We start from the raw sequence: 12,293 nt of genomic DNA, 5'->3' as shown, positions 1-12,293 counted from the left end.
TTTCGTATTGTTTATGTAAAGTTATAAGTCGTCTAATTTTTTAGTTTCAAATGCCTGGATTGAGTTATGAGCACCTCTCTTTTGTAATTCGACAAACCACTTCTTGCATGTGGAGCAAAAAATCTTCTAAAATTTGAAACATCAAAAGTGGTTTGAGGACATCATCTTGTGTATGTAATTTGAGAGACAATAACTTAGTTTTGAGATCATCTCGTTAGTAGAAAAAACTGAGTTATGAACATTGCCCATATGAGTTTGATAAGCTTCTGACTTTGTCTTATCATTGTCCATAATGATTATAACACATGTTACCTCCGTCCATCAAAATTTGTCCCACTTTGACCCGGCATGAGTTTTAAGACATGTAATGGAAAGTGGATTGAAAAAGTTAGTGGACTGTGGGTCCTACTTTTATATATTAGTTTTATAATAAAATGTGAGTAAGAATGAGTTAGTGGAATATGAGGTTCACTATCAAAAATGGTAAAAGTGAAATGAAACAAATTTTGGGGGACGGACGGAAATGGAAAAATGAGACAAATTTTGATGGACGGAGGTAGTACTACATATTAAACCCCACATATATTATTAATTAAATGCTCAATTTGTATTCATATAGATTTACTACAACGGATGATTTTGCCTTGAGCAAATGAAAAAGCTATGCATAGTAGTAGAATTATTTTTAAAAAGTAGTGGAATGCTCCGTATTAAGTTAAACAATAAGAATAAAGAAGAATATATAAAATTGAATGGAGGAATTCTAATGTAAATCTCCCCATAATTTATAGCACATGTACGGAGTATATCAATATAGTTATTGAAAATGGACTATAAGAGAAACAAAAATCACAATATTTGATATCATACCCATTTATAATGTGAATACTTTTCGAGGACTTTGCTCACTTATTTAAACTATACAATGAATAATTAAAGTAGTCTAATAAATAATTTTTTGAGGTGGCGGTGGTACATGTCGTCGACAAGTCCAAAAATAATCTCAGCAAATATTAATATACAAATTAGAAACAGATATTTAATGCTAAGATACAAATTAGAATATATTATAGTAGAAATATTTATGGAAGATAGATATTCCTTGTCCTTGATTCCTATGAATGTATCTAGAAATTAAAGATCAATGACTTCCTCCGCCACCGGCGTTGAATGTGGCGGCGGCGGATCCGGTGGGCGTCCACGGCGGTGAAGACATCAAACCAGGGGAAAACAAGTCCCCTCCGCCGCTGGAGTGACCATCGGAATCCTGAAATCCAGTGAACATGTCGTCATCATCGTTCATCATATCGCTCGGGATCATGATTATATTCTCGTCGTCGTCTCCGCCGCCGTCTTCCCCCTCGCCCATCTTCACGTCCTCGCTCTGCGCCGCACCTTCGCCTTCCACCGAGGGAGTCGCCGGCGAGAAACTCGCTACCGCCGCCGGCGACGAAGAGGAAGAAGCCGCAGCCGCCGACATCGGGCCCTTTTGAGACAAAAGCGCGCCATTTCCGCCCGGTTTAGGCCGCGGAGAAGCCAGCTTGGCGCGGGTGCTTCCGGCGAGCGAGCTCCGGTGAGTCGGGCGCGGGTGCGTGTGCTCGCCCGAGTACGAGACCACGAAGATCTCCGGGTCGTTCGGGCTCCGCTCCACCTGCTTTCTTGCGGCGCAGCCTTTCGATGTGCTGCACCGGTAGTAGTTTCTGTAATAACAACATTTCAAAATATTTAAAATAAATAATAAAAAATGTCCGTTCTTATCATGTTTTGTTTATTTATCTTTTCTGCTCGAACCTCGGATATGGAGAGCCTTTGATGGGTTTTTGGCCGTATTTTCGCCACGCCCATGAATCGGCGGAGAGCTCTTCTTGTGTCATTTGACGCACCATTTTCATCTGCTGGTTTTTCCTGTTTTAAATAATAAAATCAGTCATCCTTTACTTCGTTGAGATTTCTAGAGAGAGAGAAAAGGCTACCTTCTCCGTGGCCGAACTGGCGGCGGAATCGCGGCGGGATAATTTTGATGGGAAGAGCCTATGTGAAACCGTACATTTTCATGAATTGGCATATTCAATCGGAGCGGCGGCGGCTTGAACTGCATGAAATCTTGACGCGGCAGCGGCGGAGAGGGCATTACGCTGGCGGCGGCGACGGCGGAGGTTGGCGGTGGATCCTCGCCGCAGAATTCTTGGTAGATTTCTCGCAAACCTTGGAAAGGATCGTTTCCGACATTCACAGAAAAATCGAAGGGGTTTGGGCCGTTGTCATGGAAAGGTGGAAAAGGGGCATCGGTGGCGGCGGTGGTGGAGACTGTAGTGGTTGTTGAGCTGGCGGCGCAGCCTCTCACCACGGCGTGGAGATCCCAGTCATCATCCATCAGATCACTGCGTATGTACGAGGAAAGAAATGGTCTGATTTATTTTCTTGGCGCTGACTTTTAATTGTAAATAAAAACTATACTAGTGTGAGAGTTTTACTGTGCACTTATATAATGATAATGGTGTTTAGAGAGAGAGAAGAATGAGCATTCTCTACTTTTTGCCTTTTATCAGTTTGCAGCAAGATTTGTTAATCATTCATGCACAAGAAAAATCTTAGATTTTTTGCCCAAGCATAATTTTGTTTTAAAATAAAACATGTCTATTATTTAAAATAGGGAATCTCATGTGCATGTATAGTTGCTAGGGTTTTATTAATGGTGTGGAATCTCTGGCCTTTAACATTGACTTTTGGAAATGTCAAAAAGGGGCCATTTTAAATCATGGAGTGATATTGGTGGCACCATAGCCATTTAATTATCCCATATTCTTTTTGCCCTTTTTTCATGGAATGGTGGCCATCTTTTCACAACTTGACTTAACACAACTCATAATGGGCAATAAGAATATGGGGTTGGTTTCAATCTTTAGGAACAAAGATCTTTTGTATATATGTGTGTTTTGGGTTTAATTAGTACCCCCAATCCAAATTTGTTATAATCAAGAATAGCAATTATATCAGTGAGTAGATTGATATGCCACAACTAATTATAGGGATATCACTAAAGTATTTTATTTTTTTCCCTAAAATGGATGTATTGGTGAATAGACAGTGTGTAGTGCTGGTATAGTAATCCAGATATGTAGAAGATTACAAATAATTACCCTAAAATTAGAAGGAGATCCTAGTAATATTAACAATATTATATGATAGAAATTAAAGAATAATCTTTTATGTTTGGAATCAATACATGATTCCACAATCCACAGTACCCACTATGCATGACTGGAAATAACTTTAGAATAAATAAATTTATAAAGACAACTATCTTTGCCATGCATTATAATATTGGGGATTTTGATGATTTCATTCCTCTTTTAGGTTCTTCGATCTGTACATTTATTTGCAGCCACATAGATTTAGTGAAAAGTCATTAATGAATTTTCTTATGTAGTTGTTTTACAATGCTTGGAAAATAATCACATTAACATACTATGGACAATGGCACTTAGAGCGCCAATTACATGCAAATTATATCATTAATTCATAATCATCATAGTGTTTTAATTACTAGTACTACTTTTTATATGGATAGGGATAGGATAGCTTATTCAATTTGTGTATCATTTTATTTAAGGTTTATGTCTCCAACTTTGAACAAATTATAAAAAGATCATAACTAGTAACTACCTTTCTCCCTTTTAAAAACCTCAAACTTTGGAAAAGTTCAATTACTTTGCGTGGAGAGGCATCGAAATGGTGTTGTTTTTATGCTTGAATTTGAAAAAATATGGCAATTACTTAGCCAGCATACAGACAAATCAAAACCAGATCTTACCAATTGAAAGTAAATAGTAGAGTAATTTATTGGCAAACAACCGTTATATAAAAAAACATTAATTAATGATGTTTTATAAACTAAATTTCAAGTCATGTCCTAATTAATTGCCAATAATATTTCGTTATTTAACTTGATTAAATAGTTGGATGTAAAATATTTATCAAGTAAACTAAGTCTAAGTCGGGAGATGGCGAATGTGTATGAGTAGTAAGTACTATAGAAAGGTGGGAATGGGAATGAATGTAGATTCATAGATTGTGGGTTTGGCATAATACAACTGAAAAGTGAGGCAGCTAAAATCAACAATACTTTTTGTAGGCTAAAAAGAGAGGTTCCTTTTCTATGTATACAAATTAATATAAAATAGCACCAACATTTTCATATTCTGATACACTAATTATTAAGTACAGTACTATAATATCCATGAATCATCTTTAATTCTTCACTTTGCCATCCCCATATCAACTAGAGGGACAGTGATAGCCCCCAAATTCAGAGATTGGGTTTGGAGCTCCTATTCTCATCTACATTCTCTGCCCACAACGCTAAACGAATGCCAATATATTACAAAGAAAAATTAAAAGCATTTGCAAGTTTTTGGATTAATAATTAGTTTTATTCAAATTTTCAAATCAATCATATCTTTGTCTTATTGAGTAAAATTATGAATTTATGACCAAATTCAAATTGGACATATAAACAGGTATTAAATTGTATGCCTAAGTTGAGAAGTCATGTTATGATGTTTCGGATGAATATAACTTATTATTTCATTCATAAAAAAGTTATTTAAATGGGACAAGTTAAAAAGATTTAATAGAATTATATTGTAAGTTGGTGTTGTATGGTGACTGATTTTAAAAGATTAGACATGTAGAACTAGGGATGTCAATTGGGCTAACCCATTCGGGTTCGGGTCAGCCCACTTGGATCGCCGGGCTATTTGGGTGCGGGCCATTCGGGTTATGGATTTTTCGGGTCATAAATTTTCAACCCTAACCCTAACCCGTCGGGTTTTGGGCTAACCCATCGGGCTATTCGGGCCTAAAAGCTTTCGAAAATAATCTCTTGTATCAAAATTTTCTTCTATAAAATGATTTTAAATTTTAGATACTTTTTTCTTTTTAGTTTAGAATCATATAAAATCTTCAAATTTTCATAGTTTTCTTCAATAATACTTGAAAAGAAGCTTTTCATCTCGATCAACTACAATATAAATTAAAGCTTGTGTTCGTGTCATTATTATGGCATTGTTCGTAACTAATTCTTTATGAAAATTAAAAATCATATCTTACATGAATCATTATTAAAATGATAAATATATTAAGATTTTGATGGGTTAGTTCTTACTTTTGTCTTGATTGGCTTTGGTGGTGGTAAGACACTAGTGGCAGATGATGGGACGGTGCAATAATGAGTTGAGATGGAACTTGAAAGCTGATATTGTGGGATCGAGTGGAAAAATGTAGAATGAAGATTGAATAAGACTAATAATCGTGTAGAATGAAGATTGAGGATTCAAAAATATAAAAAAAAAAACCCTAAAACTTAATATTTTATAATTAAATCCCACAACCCATCGGGCCGACCCGCAACCCGTTCGGGCCAACCCGTTTAGCCCGTTTTGTATTCGGGTAATAAAATTATAGCCCTAACCCGCTCATATTACCGGGTTGTTCGGGCCGGCCCACGGGTTTCGGGTTGAATTGACATCCCTATGTAGAACTAGCAAGTTGAAAAGATTAATTGTGATATAATTGATATAATTACTAAAATTAGAGATAAAATTGATAAATTTCAAAGATTAAGATAGAATTAATTGATAAAATCACTTAAAATTAGGAAATAATCGATCATTAATAAAAAAACTCAATCAGCACCAATGCATTGTGTATATACTGCTTTAATCATATTTTGATGTATGCCTCCTGCTATTTAGGTTAAAATTAAGTCAGTTATGGTAATGATATAATTAAAAGAATATCAAAATATTAGTGTTGTAGTAGTAACATAAATTAGGCAATAAATAAATGATTGTGGTAGTACTAATTATAATAATAAGAATTATGTTATCCAGTCTAATTATATTAACAATAAAGTATAGATCAGATACTCCATGTTTATAAAAAATAATTCATCACTCTCTATAATTTCATGGACTAATAAAACAAATTGTTGCTCAACTTGATCGCATGCACTTTTCTGAGATTTTTGCGATCACTTTATTGAAGTGGCTGTGGATGTTGCATTTACAGAGAGATGCTTGTATTAAAAATTTATTTATCTCCTTTTATTAAAAAAAATCAAGACTCGAGTCAAAGTCGCTGTACTTTGTGAGTGGAAAATATGAAAAGTCAACCAAGAAAAAGTAGCCAATCAGTAGCAATTTAAGAGCCAAAATGTTCATCACATATGCATTTCAATGGAAAGTGTCAAAATATTACTAGAATCTATCAGTGGCAAATCCTGTTTCATGCACAACTTTTTCTTCATTATATATTACTATGTCCTATTGTCCTCAAAGTTGAAATATATGGCGCCCAAAAAGGGTTTAACTTTTTGGTGCCAGATCCGAAACATAATTTTGGGAAAATACAGCCTCAAGAGATCAAGAAATGGCAAATTTAAGAAACAACTTATACTAAAGGGGGAAAAAACTTATTTCACATGATTTAAAGCTGAAAAGAAACCAAAATTTCGGCCAACTTTTGGACCGTGTTCATCAAATCACAAGTATTTCCATACTACTCTACATATAAAATCATTTAATCCTACACAACTGAAGAAAAAAAAACAGGAAAAGGAATCAGGTTCTAGAAAGATCCCCCTCGAACCCACCTGGCTGACCTAGTTTTTGATACACCAGAGTAGTAGTCCCCGACGTTCGCCACAAATAGAGGATCCCTCTCATCAGCTGTTGCCTCGTTGCCACCTTGATTTACCTGTTCCGCCTTTTCCAGTTCTTTCGTCAGATCATCCATCATCTTCTTTAAGTTGGCCTTCTGTATCTTGCCCGACTCTCCCGTTGAGACTCCAACCATTGTAATCTTGGGGAGGAATGGAGATAACTGCAACTCTTGATCTCTGTGTTGCCTGGTGCTCTTAGGATCTCTGCACGGAAATTAGATAAAGTTTATTACAAAGGGAATGCTCGAAATCACAAGAAAATAATTAAGATAGATCCTCTTGACATGGAGGCTGATGGTGAAAACCTTGCGCCTAACGGATTCTGCTGATCTTGCTGTTGCTTTGACCAAGGATTACTAGACCAATCTCCGAAAGGGAACTGGAAACTCAGCCTCTGTTGCTTATGGCGAGTACTGTCTTTTGTTTCCACTAGAGAGTTGGGTTTTGTAAGTTGAGCATCTTCCTCAGACTCAGAGTTAGAGACTAAGTGGGATGGATTTCTAGCTCTCTGAAAAGCAGCAGCACTCCTGCAGCAGGATACATGATGGAGTATGTAATATGAATATAAAGAGAGAGAGCATGAGCATAATATACTTGACATAATTATGTAATGGATCGAGAGAAACACCCTCCTCAACAAGAAGAAAGTATAATGTTATTTGCTTGTAGAGTGTCAAAATGTGACGACTTCCATCATGCAATCGTACCATCAAATAAATGTCAAACGAGGATTCCTAATAGAGCGAGGACTTTACACCTAAATCAACAGTATATTAAATATTTGCACTCCATAATACAGTTGACAAAATCCACACATCTCATAATCTTACTACTTTCATATAAAAGAAGATAGTGCATTATATTCATGTGAGTAAAAGACAATTTCTCATTTTCATAAAGCCCCTCTTTAAGCATAGTGAAAGTTGCACTTGGGTTGGAAGTTTTTGTGTGGGAAGTAACAAAATGAGAAGAGAGGAAAGAAAGAGAACAGACACACACACAAACCGACAACCAAAAAAAATATGAAAAACTGTTAAGGGGACTAGTAATGAACACACATTCATTAAAAAGGGCATATATGCTCCATTGCTTTTGGCATCTCTATTAATAAAAGATATATGGAAGGAACTAGGTGAATAAATAAAATGTGTAAATTAGCTGTTTAAATATTTCCAGAAAAAACATTGAATCAGGACAGAAGAATATAGAGCTTCGGACGTACTTTCTCTGAAAGGAGTCGATCACATAGGGAAATTTGGGCTGAATTCCAGTTGCCTTACGCAACCATCTGTTACCGAGAATAACCTTGTCAACAGCATATAGAAGCTGAATCTCAGCAGCCTTTGAGATGACACTTAAGGGTATACCAGGATGACCCATTTCGTCTAGGACTTCCTGAACCTTTCAAGCAGCAGCAACAGACAGAAGATCCATTTATTCACAGGTACTCAATAACATATGCATGATAATATTTGACTTGGGTAATTGATTTAATATATACTGGGAGTGCAATCTGACCAAAATTAACAGCAGAAGGTTGTCTTAGTGGTATAGTTTTCTCAGGTTTGGCCAATTGCGCAGCACAAGTTATGATTTTACAGAACTGGTGTATCTTGTCTAATTCCTATTTCAATATAATCTTTATTATATAGTGGCTTCTTAAAATTTTGTAGCCAACTAGAAAATGGTCAGCACTAGACAAATAGATCTGTACCTCTGGGGGATCCCACATGCTTTCATTCATCTCTTCAACAGCTTCTGCTGACAGGCTATCATCAATAACATCTCGTCGCCGTTGCGAATTTCTTGTTTCAATCAATGCATGGAAATGTTGATCTACTGACTCTTGAAGAATGTTATCTAGCATCTTTTTATCAAAAAAGTAAGGAGTATACCTGGCATAGGGTGATAATGCCAATGGGTGTCAGAATGAACTCCAAACAAAAAACAAATTACACGAATGGGTTAAAAGTTAAAACATGCAAAACAAAACCTGAATTTCCCAAAAGTCGTACTTACAGCGAGTCAACAAAACTTAGTGATACATTGAATCCTTTTAGCTGATCATAACGTATTAATTATTGAGGGATATCTCAATTTTGAAATGCAGTAACAAAATGAAACCTAATGATGTAATCATGGAAGATATTAGGAATTTTTCGGAATATGGACGAAAGAGAGATTACTGAGGCATCAAAGACAAATTATATTGTGATAGCTTCACCAATGCACAAAAGATTTATTAGTGCGCATACTAACAAAGAACTCCTTGCAGATTATTCTCATTCAAACATACATAGAAAACATTACTCACCACTTGATGCCATCCATTGTTGCAATAGCAATATCCATGTTCTGAGCACTAAAGACAGGAACACCCTCCACTTTCTTTTTACCATTGATTTGGGGAAATACTTTCAGAAGTTTGTTAGCTTCCTTAACCTGAAAGCAGCATATTGGAGTCATTAGTAACTGCATTTTTAGAACATCATAACTGAATGTTTGTGCCACTTCAATATCAAACAAGTTTTAAACAAGAGCTTGTAGGTGGGTCTAACCTGTCTTTCATTTGGAATAAATTGAAACATATCAGGTTTCTCCTGCATTGCAGATGAAAAGTTCACAAATATATCAGTTTAGAAAGCTCCATATAATTATTGTCTCCCTCTCCCCCAAAAAAAAACATCATGTACGAAGAAGAAAAATGGAAAGGTCATGATAACGCATGAATGAGTCCTTATTTATAAGTTTAAGTTGAAGGAGTTCCAAATTACACCTTGCAGGAAAACATCAGAAGCATTTAAAACTAAGAAATTGGAATAGTTTTAATAGCTTTGTTCTCTTTGATTTTGTATAAAAATCACCATTGGTAGTGATATAATACGTTTGTAGGAATTTGTAACAGAACCTAAGAACGTAAAGCATCAACTGGTTACTGGAGTTTTATACCATTAAAGAAACTAAAGTTTGGTCTTAACCAACAAAAAAGAAGGCTGGGTGAGTTCTGCAATTAGATGAATCATTTAATTAAGACTAGATCCATAAACTGATCAAGCTAGTACCTTAAAATGCTCATATGCAATATCAAGACGGCATGCACCAACCACCCCGCTGGGTATATTGAGCTTTTTTACATAAGAAACTGGACCACAGTGAAATAGAGATTTCATCAACTCAAGCTACATCTAAGGTGGAAATCACCAAGAGCGAAAACAATGATAATTAAATAATTTGAGCACCATGCTATAAGAACCAAATTACTAAACATGAAAAAAACTTGGAACAGCTAGTGTTGTTTCACTAGAAACCTTTCCATAGAGCTAATGGGTGGATAGGAGCAAATGTTTCCTGGGACAATAGAACGAGGTAAAGAGAGAGCAGTTTTCATACCCGCATCTCCGAGATCCATGAAGAAACGGAATACAGGACCATTCCTTTCGCTTTTAGTCACTGCTGCAAACATCTTCTTTAGCCACTCTGGTGTTCTGCCATAAAAGATGATAAGGATAAGATGCATATCTGCAAATGAATTTGTGAAAGGAAAAAAAGCCGTGTCTCACAATAATAATGTGATAATGGGGGTTCAGAGACTCAAGCAGGTTGACTAAAACTTTAATTTTCTCAGCAACAGCAAGTCAGCATAATCTCAGGAATCACCACGGAAAATATTCTGGAGAAGAATTGTGTATGTTTTTGTGTTCAAACGCAAGGAAAGAGGTAAGGCATAGTTACTCCCGTGGAAGTGCTTGAAATTGAAGCTGCAAGTGGAAATATGCATGCAGCTGTATAGAATAGATGAAACACTGCGTAGTAACTAAAGCCACTCCACTCCCAGTTCCAATTCCAAATGCTCTAGCAGGAAAGCACCAGGAAAAGAAGGCACTGACGCCAATCAAACCAAGTTCAAAATTACTTTGACAAACAGGAAACATTTTCACTTTTTCAGTTGTTTATGAAGCGTTTGAAAATCACAACACCTTAGTTACTTGTAAAGTGGAAAGTACATGAAGACTTCAAAAAGAAGCAATTCTAGTGCCATTAACAATAGCAGTGCTAGTGCTAGACAATTAGTGATGAGGCCAGTAATTTTCCTGCAACTGATTGTGCATGATTGGGAACACTTGCATTCTCTCAGGGACCAAAAGAAGTCATTCCTAACCTTTGTGGCTTTGCTTCCTCTTCTTTGTTCAAAAACCAATTGAAAAATAACCATACCGACATTTGTTTTCTTTTTTCAATTCTTAATTAAGAGAAACCCTTTTTAAACTCTAATCCCACATAAATTAACATTGTTGCATCATTCTAACTAGTTTATACTTATTTTGTCCACAACCGAAAGGCAACAGTATAGTAAAATATGATTGCTTACACTTTCAGTTCCATAGCTTTCATATATGAAGGAAAAATTACAGGGCAAACCAAGCAGCAGTTCAAATGGAACCATTTACTCTAGTTACCAACAAGGATTCCAACTTTGGTTCCAAAAAAAACAGGAAACCAGTCAGATTCTCATTGCTCAAGTCACTCCCACTATCCCACATCAGGATTCAATCATATCACATTAGAATTTCAATACCAGCTTCTTCAATTAAATCCAAAATTACCAACGGTGACCTAGCCCTGGTAATTTCTATATCATCAGTTCCGCAGTTATCCTTATCCCAGTGTAGAAATAGTAACTAAATTTATTCGAAAACATTCCAGCAACAACTCCAGGATATCTTTACCATGCACTAGTAAAACCACAACTCTGTCTATCAAGAAAACCTAAAAATATACTAACAAATCATTCAACGGAAGATTACTGAATGTCAACGAACTGAGACTGAGACCAATACCTTTTAGATATGAAAGGAATATCAAAATGAGTCGAAACAGCCATCAAGCCGGTGCCGGAAAGGTCGCACATGCTGAAAACCTGGCCCACAAACGCCGGGCCGCCGACTTTCCCGGTCGAAATCCGAACTGTGGAGGGGAATCCCGCGCCCGTCTCGTAAGACGGCGAGGTCTTGGCGGATGAGGAAGGCGGAGACGGCGGATTTGTCGAAGGCGAGGCTGAATCGGAGGGTGAAGTGAGTGAGAGGGGCGAGTTGGGGAAGAGAAGAGGGAGGTGGATTTTGGAAGAGGGCGGCGCAGAATATTGCCCCTTGGGAGGGAGGAAAGAGGATAGGTTGGCGGCGGCGGTGTGGAGGAATCCGGTGAAGTGAGCGGCGGGGTGGCGCCGGCGGTTGCGATTGTCGTCGGCCGAAGCCATGGGATGGGAAGGTTCGATCGTTGAGAGTTGAAATCCACACAAACTTAGTCGAGAATACTTATTTCATTATTTTGTGTATTAAAGTATAATTGATTCAGAACTAATTAAATTATAAAATTATTTTAATTGGACGAAGATATCTATAATTAATTAATATTAATTATTATATAATTATTTATTATCTGAAAATTTATTTAAGATTAGAATTACATTCTCCATTACAATTAAATTGACTCATATTTTTCTTTTTATTAAAGAAGGATGACTATGACTAATTATCATGTACTACTTGTTACTAATCTAGTGTTAAGTTAG

The 12,293-nt window shown here is 36.5% G+C and overlaps 2 protein-coding genes across 2 annotated transcripts; both read right to left on the bottom strand.

Annotated features, from left to right (window-relative positions):
• Nucleotides 1–971: 971 nt before the first annotated feature.
• Nucleotides 972–2,415, bottom strand: LOC125212933 (probable WRKY transcription factor 27). The gene is made up of 3 exons (XM_048113242.1): nt 1,974–2,415; nt 1,792–1,905; nt 972–1,700 (listed from the first exon to the last, which is right to left on the bottom strand). Exons 1-3 carry the CDS (start codon nt 2,372–2,374, stop codon nt 1,142–1,144), a joined length of 1,074 nt encoding a protein of 357 aa, XP_047969199.1. The 5' UTR covers nt 2,375–2,415; the 3' UTR covers nt 972–1,141.
• A 4,044-nt stretch (nt 2,416–6,459) lies between these two features.
• Nucleotides 6,460–12,026, bottom strand: LOC125215899. The gene is made up of 9 exons (XM_048117482.1): nt 11,563–12,026; nt 10,115–10,209; nt 9,787–9,866; nt 9,283–9,324; nt 9,039–9,166; nt 8,439–8,619; nt 7,947–8,125; nt 7,030–7,251; nt 6,460–6,928 (listed from the first exon to the last, which is right to left on the bottom strand). Exons 1-9 carry the CDS (start codon nt 11,976–11,978, stop codon nt 6,631–6,633), a joined length of 1,641 nt encoding a protein of 546 aa, XP_047973439.1. The 5' UTR covers nt 11,979–12,026; the 3' UTR covers nt 6,460–6,630.
• Between the last annotated feature and the right edge of the window lie 267 nt (nt 12,027–12,293).

This window comes from Salvia hispanica, chromosome 3 (genome assembly GCF_023119035.1).
Source record: "Salvia hispanica cultivar TCC Black 2014 chromosome 3, UniMelb_Shisp_WGS_1.0, whole genome shotgun sequence".
Classification (NCBI taxonomy): Eukaryota; Viridiplantae; Streptophyta; class Magnoliopsida; order Lamiales; family Lamiaceae; genus Salvia; species Salvia hispanica.
Note: the sequence above shows the minus strand (reverse complement) of the source record. Positions and strands in the feature narration are given on the sequence as shown.

What these genes read in the sequence shown, in the direction of transcription:
- LOC125212933 (XM_048113242.1), bottom strand. Translation starts at nt 2,374, where the DNA reads ATGGATGATGACTGGGATCTCCACGCCGTGGTGAGAGGCTGCGCCGCC. An exon ending in CCAGTTCGGCCACGGAGAAG is followed by an intron (nt 1,906 to 1,973) that starts GTAGCCTTTTCT and finishes TATTTAAAACAG; the next exon opens with GAAAAACCAGCAGATGAAAA. An exon ending in AAAGGCTCTCCATATCCGAG is followed by an intron (nt 1,701 to 1,791) that starts GTTCGAGCAGAA and finishes TTGTTATTACAG; the next exon opens with AAACTACTACCGGTGCAGCA.
- LOC125215899 (XM_048117482.1), bottom strand. Translation starts at nt 11,978, where the DNA reads ATGGCTTCGGCCGACGACAATCGCAACCGCCGGCGCCACCCCGCCGCT. An exon ending in TTGCATATGAGCATTTTAAG is followed by an intron (nt 9,325 to 9,786) that starts GTACTAGCTTGA and finishes TCTGCAATGCAG; the next exon opens with GAGAAACCTGATATGTTTCA. An exon ending in GCATGTGGGATCCCCCAGAG is followed by an intron (nt 8,126 to 8,438) that starts GTACAGATCTAT and finishes GCTGCTTGAAAG; the next exon opens with GTTCAGGAAGTCCTAGACGA.